The sequence below is a fragment of the Lampetra planeri genome, chromosome 52 (genome assembly GCF_965212315.1).
Source record: "Lampetra planeri chromosome 52, kcLamPlan1.2.h2, whole genome shotgun sequence".
NCBI classification, from domain to species: Eukaryota; Metazoa; Chordata; class Hyperoartia; order Petromyzontiformes; family Petromyzontidae; genus Lampetra; species Lampetra planeri.
The window spans coordinates 147912-175287 of NC_136158.1; the positions used below are offsets into that span (position 1 = coordinate 147912).

Consider the following 27376-nt stretch of genomic DNA (forward strand, 5'->3'; position numbering starts at 1 on the left):
CCCACTCACTCACCCACACCACCAACCCACTCACCCACTCACTCACCCACACCACCAACCCACTCACCCACTCACTCACCCACACCACCAACCCACTCACCCACCCACCCGCACCACCAACCCACTCACCCACCCGTCACCCACTCACCCCCTCACACACACACCAACCCACTCACCCACTCACTCACCCACACCACCCACTCACACCCAACCCTGCACCACCAACCCACTCACCCACCACTCACCCACACCACCAACCCACTCACCCACTCACTCACCCACACCACCAACCCACTCACCCACCCACCCGCACCACCAACCCACTCACCCACCCACACCACCAACCCACTCACCCACCCACTCACCCACACCACCAACCCACTCACCCACTCACTCACCCACACCACCAACCCACTCACCCACTCACTCACCCACACCACCAACCCACTCACCCACCCACCCGCACCACCAACCCACTCACCCACCCACACCACCAACCCACTCACCCACCCACTCACCCACACCACCAACCCACTCACCCACCCACTCACCCACACCACCAACCCACTCACCCACTCACTCACCCACACCACCAACCCACTCACCCACCCACCCGCACCACCAACCCACTCACCCACCCGCACCACCAACCCACTCACCCACTCACTCACCCACACCACCAACCCACTCACCCACTCACTCACCCACACCACCAACCCACTCACCCACCCACCCGCACCACCAACCCACTCACCCACTCACTCACCCACACCACCAACCCACTCACCCACCCACCCGCACCACCAACCCACTCACCCACCCGCACCACCAACCCACTCACCCACTCACTCACCCACACCACCAACCCACTCACCCACTCACTCACCCACACCACCAACCCACTCACCCACCCACCCGCACCACCAACCCACTCACCCACCCACCCGCACCACCAACCCACTCACCCACCCGCACCACCAACCCACTCACCCACTCACTCACCCACCCACTCACCCACCCGCACCACCAACCCACTCACCCACTCACTCACCCACACCACCAACCCACTCACCCACTCACTCACCCACACCACCAACCCACTCACCCACCCACCCACACCACCAACCCACTCACCCACCCGCACCACCAACCCACTCACCCACTCACTCACCCACACCACCAACCCACTCACCCACCCGCACCACCAACCCACTCACCCACCCGCACCACCAACCCACTCACCCACTCACTCACCCACACCACCAACCCACTCACCCACCCGCACCACCAACCCACTCACCCACCCACCCGCACCACCAACCCACTCACCCACCCGCACCACCAACCCACTCACCCACTCACTCACCCACCCACTCACCCACTCACTCACCCACCCACTCACCCACTCACTCACCCACACCACCAACCCACTCACCCACCCGCACCACCAACCCACTCACCCACCCACACCACCAACCCACTCACCCACTCACTCACCCACCCACTCACCCACTCACTCACCCACACCACCAACCCACTCACTCACCCACACCACCAACCCACTCACTCACCCACACCACCAACCCACTCACCCACCCACTCACCCACACCACCAACCCACTCACTCACCCACACCACCAACCCACTCACCCACCCGCACCACCAACCCAGTCACCCACTCACTCACCCACCCACTCACCCACTCACTCACCCACCCACTCACCCACTCACTCACCCACACCACCAACCCACTCACCCACCCGCACCACCAACCCACTCACCCACCCACACCACCAACCCACTCACCCACTCACTCACCCACCCACTCACCCACTCACTCACCCACACCACCAACCCACTCACTCACCCACACCACCAACCCACTCACTCACCCACACCACCAACCCACTCACCCACTCACTCACCCACACCACCAACCCACTCACCCACCCACGCCACCAACCCACTCACCCACCCGCACCACCAATCCACTCACTCACCCACACCACCAACCCACTCACTCACCCACACCACCAACCCACTCACCCACCCACACCACCAACCCACTCACTCACCACCCACACCACCAACCCACTCACCCACCCACGCCACCCACCCATTCACCCACTCACCCAACTCACCCACTCACCTACACCACCCACCCCACACACCCACCCCACACCACCCACCCACCCCACACCACCCACCCACACCACACCACCCACCCGGACCCGCCCTCTCACTCGCTCACGCACTCACCCGCCCTCGCTCGAGGTCGCTTCCAATAAAAAAAAGCAGCACAGCCTCGAATACAAAAGCCGTTTGGCCACCACAAGACAATTCAAACCAGAACCCACCAACGTTGCCTGGCCCGGTTACGTTTTAAATATCGGACCGGCACCGCCGCATTGCCGAGGACACCACCGCAACGCCAATAGAAATCGTGCCCTGGGCGACACGGGGCGAGGGGTGACAACGCGTGTGTCAGTGTGTCAGTGTGCGTGTGTCAGTGTGAGTGTCAGTGTGTGTGTCAGTGTGCGTGTCAGTGTGCGTGTGTCAGTGTGTGTCAGTGTGAGTGTCTCAGTGTGTGCATGTCAGTGTGAGCGTGTCAGTGTGCGTGTGTCAGTGTGAGTGTCAGTGTGTGTGTCAGTGTGCGTGTCAGTGTGTGTGTCAGTGTGCGTGTCAGTGTGTCAGTGTGCGTGTGTCAGTGTGTGTCAGTGTGCGTGTCTCAGTGTGTGCATGTCAGTGTGAGCGTGTCAGTGTGAGTGTGTCAGTGTGCGTGTGTCAGTGTGAGTGTCAGTGTGTGTGTCAGTGTGCGTGTCAGTGTGTGTGTCAGTGTGCGTGTCAGTGTGTCAGTGTGCGTGTGTCAGTGTGTGTCAGTGTGCGTGTCTCAGTGTGTGCATGTCAGTGTGAGCGTGTCAGTGTGAGTGTGTCAGTGTGCGTGTGTCAGTGTGAGTGTCAGTGTGAGTGTCAGTGTGTGTCAGTGTGCGTGTCAGTGTGTGTGTCAGTGTGCGTGTCAGTGTGTCAGTGTGCGTGTGTCAGTGTAAGTGTGTCAGTGTGAGCGTGTCAGTGTGAGTGCGTCAGTGTGCATGTCGATGGGGGAGCGGTAGCGGCCCGAGGAACCTGGCGGCACGGCCTCCCACAGCGGTGACGATTATTTGAACCGATCCTGGGCCTCCCCGAGCTCGACTAAGCCTCAAAAATGAGTACCTGGTGCGGTGTGTAATCGTCACTGGGGAGACAAAGGGGGCTGGGCGTGGTGATGGCCACCCACCCGTCATAGGTGCTTGCGAACAGCACTTGCCCAAACAGTGCGTCGTGGCTATACGGGGGATCTTCGTCTTTGCCGTGTGCGTGTGAAGGCGAGGCGCCCGAGTGCAATAACCCGGACGGGGGAGAGGGGGGCGAGAGGCGTTGGGGTGGAGCGGTGGCGCAGTGGTGAGCGCACCGTGATGTGAAACCGGTGAGGCAAATTCCGATTGCTCGCCACGGCTAACACCGGTGGCGAGCAATGTTCTACAGCGGCAGGCAGGCAGGCAGGCGGGTGGGTGGGTGGGCGAGCTGGCGAGCGGTCGGGTGAGATGGCGGGTGGGAAAGTGAGCAGGTGGACTCATGGGTGATCGAGTGGTTTGAGTTGTCAGGTGAGCGAACAGGCGGGTTGGTGGGTGGGTGGGTGTGTGGCGAGAGGGGGGGTGGCCATCGTTACACCAAGACGAGCACTTACAATTGGGGCGCGGTCACCACCCCCCCAGCGCCGCCCCCCGCCCCCCCATCAAAGCATTGCAGTTACTCGTACACCGCGGTTACCCCGAGGCCTCGTCGCCGCGGTTACCCCGAGGGCCAGGTAGTCGTGGTAACCTCGAGGCCTCATTGCCACGGTAACCCCGAGGCCTCGCCACCGTGGTTACCCCGAGGGCCTCGTCGCCACGGTCATCCTGAGGCCCCGTCGCCACGGTAACCGAGGTCTCGTTGCCGCCACGCAGTCACTCTGGAGGCCTCATCGCCACGGTGATCGTGAGAACCTCGCCGAGGGCCTCGTCGCTTCGGTCCCCCGAGGACTTCGTCGCCGCGGTAACCGCGAGCCCTCGTCGCCAAGGTGACAGCCAGGGCCTCGTTGCAACGATGACCCCGAGGGCCTCGTCGCCAGGATGACCGCGAGGGCCTCGTAGCCACAGTGACAGCGAGGGCCTAGTTGCCGTGGTGACAGCGAAGGCCTCGTTGCCGCGGTGACCTCGAAGGCCTCGTCGCCGTGGCGATCCCGAGGACCTCGTCGCCGTGGCGATCCCGAGGACCTCGTCGCCCCGGTGACCCCGCGTGTCTCTCCCTAGTGGCGGCTGTAGCGGTGGAGGCTCCGTGATCGCGAGCGGGAGCGCGAGCGTGACAGAGAGCGGCTCCGTGACCGAGACTTCCTGTGGGGGACACGGGGGGGGGGGGGGGCAGGGAGGAGGACCACGGAAAACGAAGAAGAGGGGGGAGAGACGGAGACACGTTTCTCGACGTTCAACAGAACCTCGATACTTGCGAAGGTCTCGTCGAGGCAGGCCGAGCGCGTCTCTGCGTGCACAGCGGGCGACACTGGGGGGTGGGGGGGCGCGTGAAAACGTGGCAGTATAATTATTACGTGACATCATTATTATGATTACAGTTTCTGATGTAATTCCGCCAAACAATATCCGCTCATCGCCCTCACAGGTAGCGAGGACGACTCGGAGAGAAAGGATGACTCAGAGAGAGAGGACGACTCTGAGAGAGAGAGGACGACTCAGAGGTGCCAGGAGGAGGAACCACAGACGAGGAGCAGGAAGTCAGCAGCAGCAGCAGTCACCGAGTGGTGAGGAACCACATGGCTGTCGTTGGCGGTGTTGGTGGCGGTGTTGGTGGCGGTGTTGGTGGCGGTGTTGGTGGCGGTGTTGGTGGCGGTGTTGGTGGCGGTGTTGGTGGCGGTGTTGGTGGCGGTGTTGGTGGCGGTGTTGGTGGCGGTGTTGGTGGCGGTGTTGGTGGCGGTGTTGGTGGCGGTGTTGGTGGCGGTGTTGGAGGCGGTGTTGGTGGCGGTGTTGGTGGCGGTGTTGGTGGCGGTGTTGGTGGCGGTGTTGGTGGCGGTGTTGGTGGCGGTGTTGGTGGCGGTGTTGGTGGCGGTGTTGGTGGCGGTGTTGGTGGCGGTGTTGGTGGCGGTGTTGGTGGCGGTGTTGGAGGCGGTGTTGGTGGCGGTGTTAGTGGCGGTGTTGGTGGCGGTGTTGGTGGCGGTGTTGGTGGCGGTGTTGGTGGCGGTGTTGGAGGCGGTGTTGGTGGCGGTGTTAGTGGCGGTGTTGGTGGCGGTGTTGGTGGCGGTGTTGGTGGCGGTGTTGGTGGCGGTGTTGGAGGCGGTGTTGGTGGCGTGTACACGGTGACGATGGGACGTGAAGCAGCAGCGCCACTGCCGTCGCACGGAGGAGAGGGAGCAGTGAGGGAGGGGAGGCGGCAGAGGTGCTGTGATTGAAAGGGAAGCGTTGGTGGGGTATGGGGGGGTGGGGCGAGGGGGCAGGGGTGCGGCGCTGGCAGGGGGGGCACAGAAGAAGTGCTTTCTGCGGCCGCACGCTGGTAGCGCGAACGAGACGGCACGCGTATTACAACGCCCTGGGGGGTGAGGGGGGGATGGTGGGGGGGAGAGCTATGCAATGCTTCACTCCGGGATAGTGAGAAAGCACGATGACAGCTGTAGACTCACCACAGAGACCCGTAGACTCACCACACAGAGACCCGTAGACTCACCACAGAGACCCGTAGACTCACCACACAGACCCATAGACTCACCACCACACAGAGACCCATAGACTCACCACACAGAGACCCATAGACTCACCACACAGAGACACACAGACTCACCACACAGAGACCCGTGGACTCACCACAGAGACCCGTAGACTCACCACACAGAGACCCATAGACTCACCACCACACAGAGACCCATAGACTCACCACCACACAGAGACCCGTAGACTCACCACACAGAGACCCACAGACTCACCACACAGAGACCCATAGACTAACACAGAGACCCATAGACTAACACAGAGACCCATAGACTCACCACAACAGAGAACCATAGACTCACCACAACAGAGAACCATAGACTAACACAGAGACCCGTAGAGACTCACCACACAGAGACCCATAGACTCACCACACAGAGAACCATAGACTAACACAGGGACCCAAAGACTAACAGGGACCCCATAGACTAACACAAAGAGAGGTTTGTGGGGAATAACAGAAATGTTCTGTACTTTTGAGGCATAAGCAATTAGAAAATAACACTTACAACCCAGGAATAAAAAAAATACTAAAATTTGTTCCACAGTGTTATACATGTGGAGGGAAAAACCAGAGGATGCGGAGAGAAAAAAAAGCGTGACCACGGGGAGAGACGCAAACTGCAAATATACAGCAGCAGGCGTCAGGGTCGGGATCAAACGCACGACCTCCCGCATACCAGACGAGGGAGTTAACATCTCCTAGCCACCGCTAAACAAGCTTTGCGCTAATAACATCATTAGTTTGTTGTCCTTCCTCGCACCTTTGATTAGCACGGTTGGCTACATAACGGTGCTAATAAAATTAAAGATACGTACAACAAAGCCCCTCCAGTGGCTACTATGGTGGTGGATGGTGGGGGGGGGGGCGGTGACGGTGAGCTGGACGCGAGGTGTTCTCGTGCCCGATGCCAATGCCGTGGCGAGCGCCCCTCCCCGCGCTTCCCCCGCGCCCCTCCCCTTGCTTCCCCCGCGCTTCCCCCGCGATTCCCCCGCGATTCCCCCCGCGCTCCCAGGAAGCGTCGCGGCGAGCGGGAAGGGCCTCGCGCCTTCGTCAGGAGCCCTTGAACGCGCGCCAGGCGGCACGGCGGCCGCACCAGGCGGCACGGCCACCTTTGAAGAACGGGGAAGAGGGGGGGGGCCCATTGCAGCCACTTCCTGTCCGAGGGCCCCACAAGAGCCCAACGCGCGTTTCCTTCTCCCCCTCCGCGAGGTTTAAAATAAATAATGAATCGTGTTGTTTTTTTCGTGGTGGTTCGCCGTTGCCGGTAGCGCGCCGCTCCGCGTCTGCTACCGGGCGACGCTCGCCCATCGGGGTCCGCGCGCTTCCTCCTTCTGGCCTTCAAAGCCGCCGGGCGCTGCCGCCCGTCCCTGGCCTGTGCCACTTGGCAAGGGCCGAGTGCCGGGGGGGGGGCGGGGCGCCCCCCTCTCTCGCTCTCTCCCCGTAGGATAACAGCCACGTGATGGGCCCACTCCCCCCTCCACACCCACCCCCCCCCGCCCCACAAGACCTGCGCCGCACCCACCAAACCGGTCATCGGCACCGCGGCCCAACCCCCCCCCCCCACCCTCTCGCGGTGTGAACCGGCGCAGTCTCCGCCAACTCTGACCCTCCGCTCCACCGCCACCGCCGGCCTCGCTCTCCACGCGCAACCAAGAAGGGTCAACTGCCCCCAAAGCCTCCCCTCAAGATATTATTTTCTTTCTTTGAACGCCGCACGAGCACGCACACACGGGCACGGGCACAGGGTCATTACCGACTAGCGCCGCGGGACGCCGTCTCGCACGGCGTCGAGACGTTCACGTGGTGAGCCGCAGCGGGCCTGCTGCTGCTCCACCTACGGAGGAAGGCGCCGCTGAATAATAAAGTATCGCGACGACGACGATTATTGTTGTTGTTGTTGTTGACGTGCGGCTCGCCAAGCGTACAGGCCCCCCCCCCCCCTCGTGGGGCCGTGGCGAGGAGCGTATGGGGGGCCCGGTCCGGGGGCCCCCCGCAACCGACAACGCGACGCAGAAACTTCACGCCGCCCCCGCCGCCCACCGTGCGCGCACCACAGACAAAGGTGCCCCCGCCTCTGTGTAGCCTACGCGGGCGTGGAGGCAAAGTGCCGCTGGTGACCGCCACCCGCGGTGGCGGGCGTGGGCCACACGGCCACCCTTTGTCCTTCTCAGCGCCGAGTCCACATCTAGCGGCGGTTCAAACACACCGGGGGTAGGGATCGTTCCACATCTAGCGGGAAGGTTCAAACACACCCGGGGTAGGGATCGTTCCACATCTAGCGGCGGTTCAAACACACCGGGGGTAGGGATCGTTCCACATCTAGCGGGAAGGTTCAAACACACCGGGGGTAGGGATCGTTCCACATCTAGCGGCGGTTCAAACACACCGGGGGTAGGGATCGTTCCACATCTAGCGGCGGTTCAAACACACCGGGGGTAGGGATCGTTCCACATCTAGCGGCGGTTCAAACACACCGGGGGTAGGGACCGTTCACCGCCGATGTTGGCCGCGAGCGGGGGAACGAACTTGGTGTCACCGGCCACCGCTTCTCACCCAAACACAAAGATCCCCCGTGTAACCTGAACAGACGTTCTGGGCAAGTGCTGTTAGCGAGCACCTACGAAGGCCTGCACGGTATACGAGGGGGGTGGGAGGCCACCACCACGCCCGGCCACCTTTATCTCACGAGTAGCGATGTCTACATATCGTACTAGGCACTAATTTCAGGCTAAGTCGACCTAGGGGAGGTCCACTACCTGTTCAATTATTCTACATCGATATTTTTCACAGGCGAGGAAACCAACTCAGGTCGCCGGGGTTGTAGCGCGGCGTGCTAACCTCTGCGCCTCCACTCCCCGAGCACACACACATACATACACGCATGCACACAACGCGTACATACACACACGCACACATACATACACGCATGCACACAAAGACAAAAACAAAGGTGGGTGGCCAGCACCATGCCCGGCCGCCTTTGTCCCCTCGTGGCGATGTTTACACATCGCGCACACACACATACACCCGCGCGCGCACGCACGCACGCACGCCCCGGTACATGAACACACGAGCGTGGAGGGAGGAAGGAGGTGTGGGAGGGTGCCAATGGCGGTGGCGGAGGTGGTAGCTTGTACGGCGAGAAAAAATAAATAATAAAAAAAAGGGGGACGCGTTTGCACCTCACTGACAATCCAATTACAGCGACAATGCAGCTCGCTGTGCCAGGACCCGCTCCTATAATCATCCACTCGCTCTGACATTTCCATTGCACCGCACGCGCTTATTAGAATTAAAAATTAGATATTCTCTCTCCGGGTTTTTTATGGCAATGTGGCGGAGGAGGTGGCGGCAACGGGTGGGCGGGGGGGGTGGTGGTGGGGGGGGGCTCCTCCCCGCCCACCACCCCCCTACCCACCACCCCCCCGCCCCCCGCACGAACGGAGCTCGGTGTCAAGCGGGGCAGTAGAAAGATCAACAGCGAGAAGGGACGCACTGCGCCGAGCTGACGAGAAGACATTCGTTTTGCGCGCTGACCTGACTTGAGTGTCAAATTAGCCCCGCAACACACACACACTCACACACACGATACACACACACACTCACACACACGATACACACACACTCACACACACACTCACACACACGATACACACACACTCACACACACATACACTATATTCTTAGGTTTTTTCGGTAAAGTCACGTAGGTAAAAAAATAAAATTAATAAAAGTAAAATAAAATAAAAATCACTGCCTCCGTGTGATTTTATACACACACGATACACACACATACACACACTCACATACACTATACACACAGACACTCACACACACGATACACACACATACACTATATACACACGATACACACACATACACTATATACACACGATACACACACACATACACTATACACACACGATACACACACACATACACTATATACACACACACATACTATACACACATGTACACTATACACACACACTCACTATACACACACGTACTATACACACTACACACTATACACACGATAGACACACACACTCACATACGCTATATACACATACTACACACACATATACTATACACACACATGTACACGCAAATACACGCACACCCAAAACACACACACACACATATACACACGCAATACACGCGCACACACACACATTTAAAAAGCACTAATATGTATATAGATGTGTGCACGCATGCACACACACCAAAATATTTTATCGCGCGCACGAGCACACACACATACATACACAAATATGACAAAGTCAAAAATCCCCCGTATAGCCGAGCAGACTGTTGGGGCAAGTGCTGTTAGCGAGCAGCACCTATGAAGGCCGGCACGGCGCACGAGGGGGCGGGTGCCCAGCACCACGCTCGGCCGCCTTTGTCTTCCTCCCAAGTGACAATGTTTAAACACTGCACCAGGTACTCATTTGAGGTTGAGTCTATCTAGAGGAGGCCCAGTAACCGGTTCAGATAATCGTCACTGGTGTTGATCGTGAGCGGGAATTAAAGTCGGGTCGCCGGGTTCGTAGCGCAGTCCGCTAACCGCGAGGTAACCGCTCTCCACATACACACAGAGACAAAGATCCCCGGATAGCCTGCAACAGCTGCTAGCCTTCATAGAAGGACAGAACGGCACACGAGGGGGTGGGTGGCCAGCACCACGCCCGACCGCCTTTGCCTCCTCAAGTGGCGATGTTTACTCCACACCACCGCACCAGGTACTCATTTTAGGCTGAGTCGACTTAGGGGAGGCCCAAGACGGGTTCAGATAATCGTCACAGGTTTTGGCCATGAGCGGCATGGCCAACACCACGGTAACCGCTACACTACACACTTACAAACACACAAAGATCGTATTGCCTTCACAGACTGTTGGGGCCTATGAAGGGCGACATGGCACACGAGGGGGTGGGGGGCCAGCACACTCACACACACTATACATTCACGCGGTTACACACATGCAATGTACTCACAAATACACACAAAGACAAACATTCATACACGCACGCACGCATATTACTCACACAAAAACACACGTGCACACGTGCACACGTACACACGTACACAGGTTGAGAACCGCGATCATTTAGTCCACCTCTTGGCAGGGCTCACAACCAGAAAATTACCGCACGGCTCCACTTAACCCCCCCCTACTCCCCCAACACCCCTCCACCCAACACAAACAATATGTATAATAATCGTACTAAGAATTACAATACCACTGCGTGTAAACAATATGTATAATAATCGTACTAAGAATTATAATAACAATGCTGTAAACGGCAAAAGTTGCCATTGTGAATGTGAGCGCACGTGGGGAGGGTTTGTTTTTGTTGATTGAAAATCTGTGAAAAGAGCTTCACAGCTCTACAGATTCCTCCGGGATAAATAAATAAAGATTCTGATTCCGTAGTTGGTGTCGTCTAGTCAACTCGGTGAGAGAAGCCACTATTAGCACCTCCACCAACACCGCTGCCAACAACCACAATCATCGCCACCACCACAAACACCAACACCACCACAGCCTGTGGGTCTCCATGCGAGTCTGTGTGTGAGTGCCTGTGAGTGCGAGTCTATGGGTGTCTGTGTATCTATGGGTGTGAGTCTATGGGTCCATGTGTGAGTCTGTCGATGTCCGTGTGAGTCTGTGGGTGCGAGCCTCTCGGTCTCTGCATGAGTCTCCGTGTGAGTCTGTGGGTGCGAGTCTGTTGGTCTCTGCATGATTCTCCATGTGAGTCTGTGAATGTGAGTCTGTCGGTCTCTGCATGAGTCTCCGTGTGAGTCTGTGGGTGCGAGTCTGTCGGTCTCTGCATGAGTCTCCATGCGAGTCTGTAGGTGTGAGTCTGTCGGTCTTTGCATGAGTCTCCATGTGAGTCTGTGGGTGTGAGTTTGTTGGTCTCTGCACGAGTCTCCATGCGAGTCTGTGAATGTGAGTCTGTCGGTCTCTGCATGAGTCTCCGTGTGAGTCTATGGGTGCGAGTCTGTCGGTCTCTGCATGAGTCTCCGTGTGAGTCTGTGGGTGCGAGTCTGTCGATCTCTGCATGAGTCTCCGTGTGAGTCTGTCGGTCTCTGCATGAGTCTCTGTGCGAGCCTGTAGGTCTCTGTGCGAGTCTGTAGGTCTCCGTGTGAGCCTGTCGGTCTCTGTGCGAGTCTGTAGGTCTCTGTGCGAGTCTGTAGGTCTCTGTGAGAGCCTGTAGGTCTCTGTGCGAGCCTGTGGGTCTCTGTGCGAGCCTGTTGGTCTCTATTCTGGGGTGTCCGTGTAAGTCACCGAGAGCGGTGTGATCGCTCGCAACAGAACTCCCCGTGTGAGCCACCGGCAACAAAGAGAGACATCAAACCTCGTGCATTATTAACGAGGGGGGGGTGGGGCACCGAGCTCAGCCCGTCTCGGGAAGCTCGCCTGACCCAAAACTCGAAAGAAATAACACAAAGAGGCCCGCGCAATTCAATTACCGGCGCCTCTGCCGCGCGCGGCTACCCACCGCCAAAAATCGATGCCAGCGCCGCGCCGGTACCAGAGAGCGCGCCGGCCAACCCAGCGCTAATTGTGCACGCGTGGCGGTGGCGGTGTAAGTAGCGCTAGTGATGATAGTGGTGGCGGTGGCGGTAGTGGTGGCTGTGGCAGTAGTGGTGTCGGTGGTAGTGGTGGCGGTAGTGGTGGCGGTGGCAGTAGTGGTGGCGATAGTGGTGGTGGTGGCGATAGTGGTGGTGGTGGCGGTAGTGGTGGTGGTAGTGGTGGCGGTGGTGGTAGTGGTGATGATAGTGGTGTCGGTGGCGGTAGTGGTGGCTGTGGCAGTAGTGGTGTCGGTGGTGGTGGCGGTGGCAGTAGTGGTGGCGATAGTGGTGGTGGTGGCGGTAGTGGTGGTGGTAGTGGTGGCGGTGGTGGTAGTGGTGATGATAGTGGTGTCGGTGGTGGTAGTGGTGTCGGTGGCGGTAGTGGTGGCGGTGGTAGTGGTGGCAGTAGTGGTGGCGGTAGTGTGGATGGTGATGTGAGTGGCGGTGGTGATGATTGTTGTGTAGGTGGTGACAGTGGTGGTGGTATGAGTGCTGCAGAATGGTATGCAAAACAGTCGTGTTATGCGAGAGAGACGCACATGGAGACAAAGTGAGAACGACTAGAATGACAGAGAGAGACAGAATGAGAAAGACAGACAAAAGTGAGCGAGTGAGCGGGTGGGTGAGTGAGAGACTGAATGAGTATATGAATGGGTGGATGAGTGCGTGAGAAGTTGAGTAGACAAGTGGGTGGGGGTGTGTGGGTGAGTGAGAAGGTGAGAGGGTGAGTGAGAAGGTGAGAGTGTGAGTGAGTGAAAAACGTTATTGAGTGGGAGAGCGAATGAGCAAGTGACTGAGTGAGTTCATGAGCATGTCGAGAAGTGAGCGAGTGAGTGAGAGAGTGGCGAGTGAGTGAGAGAGTGGCGAGTGAGTGAGAGAGTGGCGAGTGAGGTGTACCTGGACTTGTAGGAGGAGGAGCCGTAGTCTCGACCTGTGGGCAGGAAGAGACACGGGATGAGACACGGGAGGAGACACGGGAGGAGACACGGGACAATACACGGGAGACGACGCGGGACGAGACGCGGGACGAGACGTGGGAGGAAACTCAAGAGATGGGCGTTCTCTCCGCAAAACTGCAGAGTAAGAGACAGAGGCAGGGCGAGGCAGGGAGAGGCAGACAGAGGCAGACAGAGGCAGGGCGAGGCAGGGCGAGGCAGGGCGAGGCAGGGCGAGGCAGGGAGAGGCAGGGCGAGGCAGGGCGAGGCAGGGAGAGGCAGGAAGAGGCAGGGAGAGGCAGGGAGAGGCAGGGAGAGGCAGGGAGAGGCAGGGAGAGGCAGGGAGAGGCAGGGCGAGGCAGGGCGAGGCAGGGAGAGGCAGGGAGAGGCAGGGAGAGGCAGGGAGAGGCAGGGAGAGGCAGGGAGAGGCAGGGAGAGGCAGGGCGAGGCAGGGCGAGGCAGGGAGAGGCAGGGAGAGGCAGGGAGAGGCAGGGAGAGGCAGGGAGAGGCAGGGAGAGGCAGACAGAGGCAGACAGAGGCAGACAGAGGCAGACAGAGGCAGACAGAGGCAGACAGAGGCAGACAGAGGCAGACAGAGGCAGACAGAGGCAGACAGAGGCAGACAGAGGCAGACAGAGGCAGGGAGAGGCAGGGAGAGGCAGGGAGAGGCAGGGAGAGGCAGGGAGAGGCAGGGAGAGGCAGGGAGAGGCAGACAGAGGCAGACAGAGGCAGACAGAGGCAGACAGAGGCAGACAGAGGCAGACAGAGGCAGGGAGAGGCAGGGAGAGGCAGGGAGAGGCAGGGAGAGGCAGGGAGAGGCAGGGAGAGGCAGACAGAGGCAGACAGAGGCAGACAGAGGCAGACAGAGGCAGACAGAGGCAGACAGAGGCAGACAGAGGCAGGGAGAGGCAGACAGAGGCAGGGAGAGGCAGGGAGAGGCAGGGAGAGGCAGGGAGAGGCAGACAGAGGCAGGGAGAGGCAGGGAGAGGCTCGGCATGACGGGGAGACTCGGGGAACCCGGGCGCCACTGGGAGAGCGTTGCGGGTGCTCCTCACCGTGCTTGGGGCTGCCCGAGCGGCTGCGGCGCTCCCGGTAGTCGTGCCGATCGTCGTCCCACTCATCGCGGTCCTTCTCCCTCTCCCTGTATCCCGGGTTACACGGCGCACGGGTCAGAGGTCAGGGGTTGAGTTGTTGTTGTTTGTGCACCACTGCCAATGCCGCAGCAGCATCACTGAACGTCGTTAAGTTAACGAGGCGAGGCGGAACTCAGGAGACCAGGATAAGAGGCTCATTTACGAGAGCCTGTGTAACCAAAATAAAAAAGCAAATCGCCGTCAAACGGTAACTTGCGCCGGGCGCCTGGGGACCAATCGCCCGTGGGCTGAGCACGACGCAGCAGTCACTCGCTACGTCGCGACAGTGTTCACGGTAACGTCACGGTGTCTTGCCAATAATCACGGGGTGGTGGGGGTTCCGACTACGACGCCTCTTACTTTTGTCGCATTCGTCGAGCCAGCGCCCTCAGCTCATGCTCGCGCTCCTAGGGGCCACAACAACCACAGCAGCAGCAGCAGCAGCACCGAGAGCATCATCACGTCGTCCAGCGGCTCGCGACGACGCACCCAGAAGGTGCCCCCCACCCCCCCCGCCCCCTTTGTCTCCCCAGTGGCGATGTTTACACACTGCACCGGGTGCTCATTTTGAGGTTGAGTCGACCAAGGTGAGGCCCAGAACCGATTCGGATAATCGTCACTGCTGGTTTTGAGCGTGGAATCGAACTCGGCTCGAAGCCGGGTTCGTAGAGCGGAGCGCTAACCGCTGCGCCACCGCTCCCCGACACACAGACACGCGTACGCACGGACACGCACAGCAGACATGCGCATCTTTACATAAAAGTGAATGCTATTGTAATTGCATTCTGTATAAAAATTTAATGGGGTGTAATCCTAATTACATTTTGGAGAAGTGTAAATAATTGTAGCCAACCGCTGGATTTATTTATTTAATAATAATAAAAAGTGCCGCTCATTTGCGTGGCGCTGGCGAAACTGCGGCACCATTACCCCGAATGGCAATCTCGGCAACAGTTTGGGTAAAATACTCGCACTGTTTAAAGAGCGCACGGTGAAAACAAGTCAAGCCAAGCGAACGCATGCACCGCAAATATGCTCGCTCGCACACGCGTGTGTAGACAGAGACAAAGACACCCCGTGTAGCCTTTAACAGGCTGTCAGGACAAGTGCTGTTTGCGAGTAGCAGCAGCGCCTAGGAAGGCCGACACGGTGCACGATGGGGGAGGGTGGCCAGCACCACACCCGCCAACCTCTACATCCTCACAGCTCTATACCTGCTCACCCACACACTCACTCACCCAAACAGACAGCCCCACACTCAATCACCCCCACGCCCGCTCACCTCTCTCTCCTGGGCTTGCTGTGCCTGTTTGTGATGTGCGGCCTTCTTATCGGCTTTATCTGTGGTCAAGAGGGGGGGGGGGTGGGTGTTGGTGAAAGGTCCACATTCACGGTCAGAATCCAGGAGCGCTGTTTCTCACGGTCACATTGAACAGCGGAGTGACAAGCACCAGGCAGTCTCAACGACGGGTTTCAGGAAGGTGTCGCCACAGCAGCAGGGGTCTGACCACCGATCATTTGGAGTATTTTGGCTGCTATAAATTTCCACATGATAAGCCACTTTTTTGAGCTATCATTTGTGGCCAGGTCGCTTCTGAAAAATAAGTTCATACCTCAGTGGGTACATCTTAAACCACCTGATCTACATCGTTTCTAATCGTCCCCCCCCTCCCCCAACCAGTGTCATTTGACGATCTTGTTTGCCTCCGTGAGCCCGCACGTTAACAGCCCTGCAGTTTGCCTGCTCATGCCACCGCCGCCGGTGCCAGGGTGTCTGCTGGGAGCGGCTCTTAGAGAAGAGAGACCCTCCAGGTGGCACCAAGGGCCGAATCTCCTATGCAGGACTGCGACGTATGTACGTGTATGTACATGTATGTACGTGTATGTATGTGTATGTGTATGTTGACCTTCTTTCGCACCGAACGTAGCCGGACCGGGGAAGGGAAATAAACTAAACACAAATAGTAGTTCTAAAAACATGAGTTTGTCAATCTAAAATCTGATGATGATGATTTACAAGTGCATAGCTCCAGTGCCTTCCTACTATCGGAAGGAGGAGCGTTCCAGACGCGCATCTGAAAGCGCCACGCGATGCGGTGACCGCCGTCTTTATTCCGATGGCCGGCCAAGAGCCACTGCTGTGAGGGTGGTGGGCGGAGTTCGCCGTGATGATGATGGTCTACGCTACCACCACCACGACAGCTACCGACGGGACAGAACCACGGGGAAACATCGGGCGGCATGTGGCGATGGCGTGGGCCAACCGTGGCCGGCTTGGGACCGGAACCTCTCCCTGCGAGTCGACGTCGCGCGCTAATAAAACACGCGATGTTGACAACACATTAACGAGGTGGGTGGGTGGGTAGGAAGGGGGGGTGGGGGTGCGTGTGGGATGGGATGGGTGGGGGGCGAGCGAGCGAGGCCGCCAGCTCGTGACACACGCAAACGCGCGCACGGCCCTCCAGCGCTCACATTTCGGCGCAGGGTTTTACTCGCGAATGCAGTTTTTTTTATCCAATCAAAAAAATAATTATTAATTTGAATTTATTTTTGGGATGGGGGCGAATGGTGGTGGGGGTAAACCACCCCCCACCCACCCACGAACAAATTCAATTAAAAACAAGGTGAATTTAATATTCAATGAACGCTGTGGATTTTTTTTCGGGAGCGCCAGAACTGCAAATTGGCACGGAGGCTGTGAGCAGCGCGTTCCGGGGCGCGTGACAACGCGGCGCCGCACAGTGTTGAAAGTCGCGGCGCAATCACCGCCGCTAACCGGTTAGGGTAGGACCACGGCGCTGCACGCATGGTGCGTGCGTGCGGTGCGTGTGCGCGGTGTGTGTACACGGTGCGTGTACGCGGTGCGTGTACCCGGTGCGTGCGTGCAGTGTGTGCGTGCGGTGCGTGTGTGTGAGTGTGTGCGGTCTGCGACCGAGCATTCACACGCCTTCAAGTGTACCGAGACGAGAGGTCGCAATCGGGTACCCGATACCCGTACCCTACCCGATACCCGGCTACCCGTACCCGGTCGGGTACGGGTACCCATTTGCGAGCCTGGTGCGGCCGGGTACGGGTAGGCGGTGAGTCACTGTTTGTCATTTATTTCCCAACGTCTTGTCTCTTCTCACAATTAAAGTTCCTAGAATCAACCCACCCGCGCCTGCAACATGGCTTCATCCCAGAGGTCGCAATCGGGTACCCGATACCCGTACCCTACCCGATACCCGGCTACCCGTACCCGGCCGGGTATCGGGTACGGGTACCCGGCCGGGTATCGGGTGCGGGTACCCGTTTGCGACCCTAGTGCGGCCGGGTACGGGTAAAGAATCTGAGATTCACACAAGCACCGTGGTGACGTCACCGTTACTTAGGGGCGAACGCCAGTTGCAATTGTGGGCGCCCGGTCCGGCTACCGTCCAGCGCAAAGCAAAGCAAAGGCCGCTGTGACGGTGGGAGAGGGCAGGGGGCAGTGAGGGGGGGGGGGGGAGCCAGGGTGGCCAGACACGATGCCCAGAGCTGCTGCGTTCGTCACGCCGAACGCGTCACCGGGTCACCGGCTAGCTGCTGGAAAATGGTGGCTACGTGACGAGATGCCGCAGCCAGGAGAGGGTGATACCCAAGGCGGTGTGCCGGGTTGATGGTGACGCGGACCGACCCGGGTGAGACCTAAGGCCCGATGATGCCGCGATCGAGAAACCCACCGCACGGCGGCGACGGTGCAAGTGGCGGGGGGGGGGGCGGCGGTGGTAGTGATGGGGGGGTGGTGGTGGTGGTGGGGGGGGGTGGCGGCGGCGGTGGTGGCGGCGGCGGTGGTGGTAGCACGAGCCACAGGTGGTGGCTTGTGCGACGAGCGGCGAGCGATCGGGTTAATCGCTATTAGCACTCGACACGACCGCAAAGTTTTCACAATTATCAATTGAACATCGGGGTGAGGGTTGGTGGGTGGGGGGGTGCCGGCCCCCCACTCCCCCTTTTATTTTGCGAGCGCGTGAGCGCGAGTGTGCGAGTGTTTCTCGGGGTGGAGAGGACGCAGCAATTAGCCTAAATAATTAATGCTCCGCAGCGCACGCGCAGCCACTTCTAATTAGCGCTAAAGCGGCGGCGGCGGCGGCGGGGCGGTCCGCGCGCGCTGGCCCCGAGTGGCGGCCCGGCCGATCCATAAAAGATGGCGCTGCGCATTTCAAAGTGTCAGGTCGGCTTAGGCACGCAGCCTCCCGGTCCGGGCTCACGGCCGCCGCGCTCGTCACACTTAATTCGGGACAAACCCCGCCGCCGACGGACCCGCGGCTCGTTAGGGTAGCGATCCGGCCGCGGAGGGGAGAGTGCGGACGCTAAAAAATTAACGCGCCGCCCGAGGGCCTGGCTAGCTAAAGAGGGTGCAGCAGCCCCAAACGGTTATTTAAATCTCGCGAAACGCCCGCCATCATCATCTCGCTCGCTCGCTCTCTCGCCTAACGCTGCCGGGATTGCGGTCGGCGCGAGCGGCGTGACCGACGTGGCTCCCGGCGTTCGTGATGCGGTGAGACAGCAGCGGGCGGCGCCGGGCCTCGAGTGGGCTTCGGGGTTATTGCGCGTGCACGCACCGTGAGTACACGCACCGTGCGTGCGTACGCACGCACGGTGCGTGTACTCACGGTGCTCAAGGCATCGGATGAATGCGTAGCCCCTGCAAGTGCTCACTCGTGGCCACAGCCGACGGCACGAACTCCGCTAGAGGGAGCTCTGGAGAGCCCTTCCAGTTGTCGTGTTTGGTCTGCTCTTTGACGCTGGCTGGCCGGGACGTCTCGGGTCGCAGGGGCGAGAAGAGAACCCACACTTCACCCCACCGTACACGAGCCGCCTATCACAACCTAACGGTGGTGTACACCTCAAGGGCGCCGCTGGGGGAGGAATAAGGGGTGGTGGGTGGTCGCGACATTTGAGAAACGAGCTCCACCGTTCCAACTGCCGCCGCCGGGAGATCGAACCGGCGTCTTTCCAGGGGGGGGGGTGGGGGGAAGGGGTGGGCAGTACAGCAAGCGGGTGGTCAGCGCGCCCGGCGTCTAGGGGCGGACGCGGCGAGCGGGTGGCGACTCACATTGCTTGTTGAGAGCCTTCTGCATCTTGATCTTGAGCCTCTCCCGCGGCGTCATCTTGGCCTGCAACGGAACGGCACGGCGAGCGGCGCGGTGAGCGACGACTCTCACCGCCATCATTAACGCGCCACGCGCGCACCGCCAACACTCGGTGTGCCACCTAAACTCCAGCGGCGATTAGCTACGCCAGACAGGCGTTGCCTCGACGTCACCCCACCCCTCCTCCACCCAAACCCCCCATGCTTCTGTTAGCATCCCACAACTTGATTAACTCAGGGGTCTTTAAATAATCGCAAGCTAAGACGGAGACCTCGAATTTGCCACGTTGTGTCCCGAGAGTGGGCTGACATATTCAAGGAATTGTTGTTGGTGCGTGACAACGACGACGATGATGAGGACGATGTTCGTAACTTCGTGCGCTTCCTTCCCACGGGATCTTTTTATTTTTATTGGGCAATTAAGCTTAATTACTCGGGTCACTCCGAGCACAATGATGCGGAAGAACGCCGCCGCGCTGCTGGTGCATCGCGTGGGAACAGCGTGGACGTCTAGAATAATAAACACCTCCTCCTTCAAGACCCAAACGTCATCATGGTACACCTCCTCCTGGCTTTGACATTCCGCATCTTCCTCCAAGACACCGGCGGTGTAACCGTCGGCCACATCAGAACATCATCATCAGCAGGCCGACGACGCTGCACCACATCTCCGTCACGAATGGAAAACGGAAGACGGCCACAGTGGTGCGCGACTGTGGCCGTGCAACCCAACACGATGTGTCCAGGAGACAGACGCCAATGTGGAGGTGCTGCTGCTCGCCACGCCGAGAGGGCTTCAGCAGAGCGAGAGAGAGAGAGGAGAGAGTTCGTGTCGTTTCGCTGTTCCTCCTCCTCCTGCGTTGAAGGAGCGCAGACCATAGTGGGTTTACTCTGCGGTCTACAGGAAAATGGCATTCGTGATGATGCTGCTGCTGCTGATAATGATACTGCCGTTGCAGCAGCTAATGACACTGTTGCTAATGTTTCTACAGCTGATCACAACGATGATAATTCGATAAGGAGAACTCCTGCTGCTACTGCTGTTGTTGTTGACGATGAAAATGATGAACGTGATGATTGGGTCACCTCTCCCCAACACAAACCCTGACCCCTGACCCCCCGGCTTGAACACTCTGACCAGACGCACCAATCTGACCTGTTAATACATTAGTAATAATTATGCTTGTTTAGCCACTCAAGCCTCACCGAGTCTCGCGTATATCTCTCAGTGGGGGGGGGGGGGGGGCGCTGATCACTGCCGAGTACGCACGTATGTATGTTGAAATTATTTCACAACCATACGTAGCCAACCGCGCCAACTAAAAGGTGTCGGCAAGGCGTGGTTCCAACGGAGCAACCGGCAAGTGTCATTGTCGGCAAAGCGTGGCGGCGGTGCGTTTGTATTTTTGTTTCCGCACGCCAGAGACGAGGTGACGTGCGCTCTGGCCGAGAGAGAGGGGGGAGGGGGAACCGGCGATGCCGGCGCATTCGGCGTCACCCACGATGTTTGCACCAGTAAAGGATTCACTTCGACTGGCACACGGTCTCAAGTTTTGGACAACCGTGTCACACGTGCAAATGCACGCACACACAATGACAAAGATTCCACCCCCCCTCCCTCCCGGATAGCCTTCACAGGCTGTCGGGGGCAAGTGCCGTGAGCGAGGAGCAGCGCCGATGAAGGCCGGCGCGGCGCACGAGCGGGAAGGTGGCCAGCACCACGCCTCGGCCGACTTTCTCTCCCCGGTGGTGATGTTTTACATGTTGTATACAGGTTACTCGTTTGAGGCCGAGTAGATCTAGTGGAGGCCCAGGACTGATTCAGATAATCGTCACCGGTGTTGGTGGTCGTGAGCGACATTCGAACTTGGGTCGCCGGATTTGTAGCGCAGTGCCCTAACTGCTGCGCCACCACTGCCCACACATACGTACACACATATGCATACAAGCACAAAGACACACATGCACACACACACAAAGATACATACACGCACATGTACACACACGCGTACACAAACTAAATCACACACGTGCACACGCACGAGCAGACAGACACGGTGTCTGCATGACTGGCAGCTGAAACAAAGACAAAGCTAAATTCTTACTGACTTTGGCAGCTCCAGTTTCTCTACCAGTCGGTGTGTCCGGCCTGCAAAACACAAAAACCCAATGAGCGAGGAGCACTCTGCAATCAACAGGTCACTGGACAGACCCACGCACGCACACGCACGGAGGCCAAGCCGACCTTAGGGAGGCCACTACCGGTTCAGATCATTGTCACCGGTGTTGGTGGCCATGAGCGGGAACCGAACTCGGGTCGATGGGTTCATAGCGCAGCGCGATAACCGCTCCCCACCAATATCGATACCCACCGTTCGCCACTAAGTGACGGTGATGTCACCACGGGGCCTGTGCCAGGCCAGGTGCACTTGGCAGGTCACGGGACAGACCCTGGTGCCATGGGTTGAATGAGATGACGGCAGATGCACCACCTGTGCCCCCGACTGTGCCAACTTGTTGTGTTTTAGCTGCCCGGTGCTCCACTCGTTGTTGTGAGTGTTGCTTCTTTGCCCTCCCGTTTTGCTGTGAGGCGTCTGCCTCCAACTTCCCAGTAGCACCTTTCACGAGCTGCCTTCACAGAGGCCGATCTTGACACCAGTCATTGCCAAGTCCACTCACCTCCATATCCTCTCGGACCACATCATTCCAGTCCGTGTCATGGCCCATTTAGCCCCCTCTATCCGGTCAAGCAAAAGCTGCTTGGGCATGCGGTGGCTTGGCATGCGGGCTACATGACCCAGCTAACGCAGCCTTGCTGCTGGAGTAGCTCATCGATGGGACTGTGTCCAGATCTTTCAAGGATTTGTGAACTCCTCACATAATCCAACCTGGTTGAACCCAGGATAAATCGTAGGCAGGCCAGCCTGAATGTTTATGACTGCGAAGTTGTTCTATTTGGGGGGTCCACATTTCACAAGCAAAGACAAGGGCATGACTGTGGCCAAGAAGACCCAAAGATTTGTGTGAAGCGACAAGCCAGGTAGCTTCCACAAAGCAGCGTGACACAGCTGCTGAAAAGATGCTGCTCGGCTGATGTGGAATGAGCCCTCTGCTGCCAAACTGGAGCTGGTCATAAGCAGACTGCGCAGGCATGCTAAACTCTCCACTTTCTCCAGAACTGCTTCATCACCAATAGGGAGTTGAGGAGGTGGAGCGTTTGATGGCACAAAATAACCAGGCAAGTGTTTAATTTTGGTGGGCAGCAATCACCAGATCATCAGCACACATAGCATGGTTGACCAATAGGGAGATATCCCCTCGACCGCACGCAGGCACCAATCAGCCTCCCATTGTATCTGTAACAGATGTAAATTGCTCAAGTACAGCCTCTGCTGTAAAACCGTAGCTGGTCATTAGCAGACTGCCATGGTCCTGAATCCTCTCCACTCTCTCCACAACCGCTCCCCACACACACACACACGTGTTAAACACACACACGCACACACGTGTTAAACACACACGCTCTCGCAAGCACGCAGCGGGGCGCTCTTACTTTTTAAGTCTGGGCCCGACGGCCTCAGCCGTGCCGCCCGGGGGGTTCCCGGAGAAGCCCGACAAGGAGGAGGAGGATGCCGCCGCCACGGTGGAGATTCCGGCAGCAGCAGCGGCGGCGGCGGATGCTGCCGCCCCCCCCACCGCCGAGGCCGGGGGGGGGGCTCTGAGCTTGAGCGCCGTGGCGCGCGGGGGCCGGGCGGGGGAGCAGGGGGAGCGACTGCGCGGGGACCGACTGCGCCCGCTTCCCCGGCCGCGGCCGCCGCTCATCTGGCCCCTTCCCCGATTCCGGTTCCGGCTTCGTGATCGGCTCCGGCTGCGGCTGCGAGTCCGGCTCCGGCTGCGAGTCCGAGGAGTCCGGCTCCAGCTCCGGCTGCGAGTCCGGCTCCGGCTCCGACTCCGGCTGCGGCTGCGAGTCCGGCTCCGGGTCCGGCTCCGGGTGCGGCTGTGGGCCCGGCGGCCCTGCCGAGGGAACCGTTCGGAGGAGCGGGAGCGAGAGCGCCGCGGGGCGCGCGACCTGGGGTGGGGCGCAGGGGGGAGCGCCGGTCACTTCCCCGCTCGACGGGACGAAGCACGCGAGACGAAGCGGCCCGCAGAAGCGGACCTCACAGCACTACCCGCGAGCACGCAGTAGGAGGGGGCGGTACTTCGTGGGGGAGGGGGGTCACGACACACGCAAACGGTGGAGGGGGGCTGGTAGAGAGGGGGGCGGGTGCGGAGATGGGGAGATGATTACCGAGGGCGGCAACCGATCAATGGGACCGAGCGGGGTTAGAGGGAGAGCGGCTTGCGAAAGCGGACGTCGCAGAGCTACGTCCGAGCACGCAGCAGGGGAGGGGCGGCAGGAGTGATGTTCATCGTGCGGCAGGGTGGGGGGGGGGGGACACAAGGGGGAGATTCGGGGTTCGTCACCGCGAGGAGTAGGGGGAGCGGTTGCGCCGCTCGTGTGACGACGAGTGGGGGGGGGGAGCGGTGGCGCCGCGGTGCCGGGCGGCGCCAGTGACGGCTCGAGCGTGAGCGCGAGCTCGACCTCCGGCTCGACGAGGAGCGCGAGCGCCGTCTCCTGCGGGGGGGGGGGGGGGGGGGGAGTAGTCGAGAGGGGGGGGGGATGGAGATGGGGGGACGATTACGGGGGGTGGCAAATAATGAGCGCACGAAAGTCGTTCGAATATGTCCAGTCGAGCAACGAGAATGCAGGACCCACAGTGGCGTGAATCTGTGTGTCTCTGTGCCTCCGTGTCTCCGTGTCTCTGTCTGTGTCTCCGTGTCTGTGTATGCGTGTCTCCGTGTCTGTGTGTCTCCGTGTGTGTGTCTCGCCTCAACGTGCACATAGCCTGGCACAAGCGTCGTGGTGACGTTACCGCCACTTAGTGGTGAATGGCGGTTGTTGCTGTGTCTCCGTGTGTGTCTCCGTGTGTGTCTCCGTGTCCGTGTGTCTCCGTGTCCGTGTGTTTCCGTGTGTGTGTGTCTCCGTGTGTGTGTGTCTCCGTGTCTGTGTGTCTCCGTGTCTGTGTCTCCGTGTCTCCGTGTGTCTCCATGTCTGTGTCTCCGTGTCTGTGTGTCTCCGTGTCCGTGTGTCTCCGTGTCCGTGTGTCTCCGTGTGTGTGTGTCTCCGTGTCCGTGCGTCTCCATGTCTCCGTGTCTGTGTGTGCGTCTCCGTGTGTCTCCGTGTCCGTGTGTCTCCGTGTTTCTATGTCGTTGTTTACCCAACGGCACCATCACCCAGTGAGCTGCATTCTAACGCCTCCACACACACGTAGTCGGCTCCTCTGACACCCGCACCGTCGTTGCAAAACGTGCCTTCCACAATGTGCAAGAAGAATTCCCTGCGTCTTGGCACGGCTGTGCACCACCTGTGCCTCCTCTGTTTCACAAGTCAAACGTAGCCGCTACCGCTTTTCAGAAAATCTAAACAATTTTATTTCATAAGATAAAGCCCACCGAGATATGTAGCTCTTTTTCAAAAGCGACCTGGCCACAAATGATAGCTCAACAAAGTGGATCATCATATTTAGGAATTCATGGCAGCAGTCAAATACACTAAACGCATGTTGATTCTAAATGTGGAGGGAAACACCAGGGGACCTCGGGAGAAATCTACGCAGCGTGGACGTGTGGATTTGGCGTCGTCACGACGGCCGAAGAGTTGGGCCACCGGCCGTGTGGCGTTTCCCCGCGTCACGGTCCAAACATTGGCAAATTTTAATCAAGAATCAAATCGCACCGCAAATTGCTCAGCTGGGAGAAAATACGGAGCAACGTCTCTGTTGAGAAAAAGTGGCAGGACCCTCTTATGACAGAGTCCCGAGACTCGGCGAGACTTTCCTGGGTGAAACGAGCACCGAGACAACCCCGACGACGACAGGCGGCAGCGCGCAAGCGAGCGGCCGCGAGAGCCGGAGACCCACCAACGGCCGCCCTCTTCACGGAGCCTCGCTCCTCCTTAACGAGGCCGGCGCACCACGAGGGACCGCGGTGTCCGCCAACGCTTAATTGTTTTAACGAGCCGCTAAACCCAACGGCGAGCGGCCCTGTCCCCCCGCTTCCCCGCACCCCATCGCCCCCCACCCCTGCCCCCCACCTCCGTCCCCCGCCAGTTTATGCTGGCAGGTGTGAGCTGCCGGGTTCGGCCATTTGCGCCTGGCTCGCTAACGCGCGTCAATTAGCGCTTCCTGTGTGCCGTCGCCAGTGGCCGAGCCGGTGCCGGGAAACGTGTGCCGGCGCGTTGCACCGTCCCAGTGCAGCTCGACTGTGATTGGACGGGACGGACGGCTAACAGTGTCACAGTGAAGCTCCACTGTGATTGGCCGGGATGGGTAACACCGTCACTGTGCAGCTCAACTGTGATTGGACGGGACGGACGGGTAACACCATTACCGTGAAGCTCTACTGTGATTGGACGGCATGCACAGGAAACACCACCAATTTTAAATAATCACATGACAGCCCAATCCAGAAAATTGTAGGAAGATAAATTAATATTATTATTATTTTTAAGCTTGTTAGCCAGGAAAGCCTCATTGAGTCTCAAGACCCAAGATTCAACGAGGGTCCTGCCAGGTTGTCTCAGTAGATGTTGCTGCTGCGTGTGGTGATTTGTAGGTAATTTTTGCAGCAATGTTTGGCTGATAGCGGTTGTGTGCGGTTATTATTTAGCTATTGGAGAAGGAAACCAGAGAATCCGGGAGAGACCCCACGCAAAACAGGGGGACAGAACACAGACTCCACTTGGTCATGGCGACATCACCACCGGACTCGCACCAGACTAGGTGCATTTTGAGGTCACATTACACACAATGCACACACACATTCATATAGATGCATAAACTGACACGCACACAGGAAGACACCACACAAAGATCCCCCATATAGCCTTAACAGAATGTTGGGGCAAGTGCTGTTAGCGAGAACCTATGAAGGCCGACATGGCGCACAGGGGGGTGTGTGGCCAGCACCACGCCCAGCCGCACAGGGCCGATTCAGATAATCGTCACTCCTTATTGCTCGAGAGCGGGAATCGAACTCGCGTTGCCAGGTTCGTAGCGCCGTGCGTTACCCACTGCACTACCGCTCATGAACATAAAACAAAGGTTCATCAGCAGGCTATTGGGACAAGCGCTGTTAACAAGCACCAATGAAGGCCGCCATAAACATAGTCGCACTGAAACACACAGCCTCGCACACACACACAGTGCCACCGACACAATCACACTTGGTCCCAACGACACACAGGCACGCCGACACGCACAGGGCCGAGAAGTGAGAAAGTTTGAAAATTACCGACCGGGACGCGGCGCTATCACTTAGCGCCGGGGCGTTGGCCTTGCCGGAGCGCGACGCCGCGGCGGCCCCCCCCGCCGCCGACCCTCCCCCGGCGCGTCTCTGCGTCCCCCCGGCGTGGGCTCGATCCCCGGCCCTGGCGGTCGCCGACGAAGTCGTCGCGACGGCGGCGGAGGCAGCGGAGGAGGAGGAGGCGGTGGCGCCCTTCCCGGCGACGGCGCCCCCCGCCGCGGCGCCAGAGGCCGCGGCCGCCCCGCCGGCCCCCTCGTCGTCGCTTCCCCCGAAGCTGGTGATGAAGGTGATCTGGCCGAGACGGTCGCGCGACGTGCAGCACGAGCGCGAGCTCGAGCTGCTGCGCGAGCGCGACCTGCGGCGGCGCGGGGGACACGCGGAGGCACGCGGAGACACGCAAAGACACGCGTGGTCACACGGAGACACACAGATACAAACATCCACCGTGTAGCCTTTAACAGAGTTGTTGGGGTAAGTGC

The 27376-nt window shown here is 59.0% G+C and overlaps 1 protein-coding gene across 1 annotated transcript in view; it reads right to left on the bottom strand.

The window, feature by feature from the left end:
• Positions 1-2230: 2230 nt before the first annotated feature.
• Positions 2231-27376, bottom strand: part of LOC144734617 (uncharacterized) — a 43177-nt gene continuing 18031 nt past the window's right edge. The window contains 13 exon segments of the mRNA XM_078616886.1: positions 2231-4409; positions 13270-13303; positions 14363-14448; positions 14801-14847; positions 15723-15781; positions 19518-19578; positions 21663-21702; positions 23107-23622; positions 24018-24112; positions 24114-24168; positions 25448-25547; positions 25792-25854; positions 26732-27252. Of these exon segments, the coding sequence (XP_078473012.1) occupies positions 4325-4409; positions 13270-13303; positions 14363-14448; positions 14801-14847; positions 15723-15781; positions 19518-19578; positions 21663-21702; positions 23107-23622; positions 24018-24112; positions 24114-24168; positions 25448-25547; positions 25792-25854; positions 26732-27252 (1762 nt within the window). The 3' untranslated portion in view covers positions 2231-4324.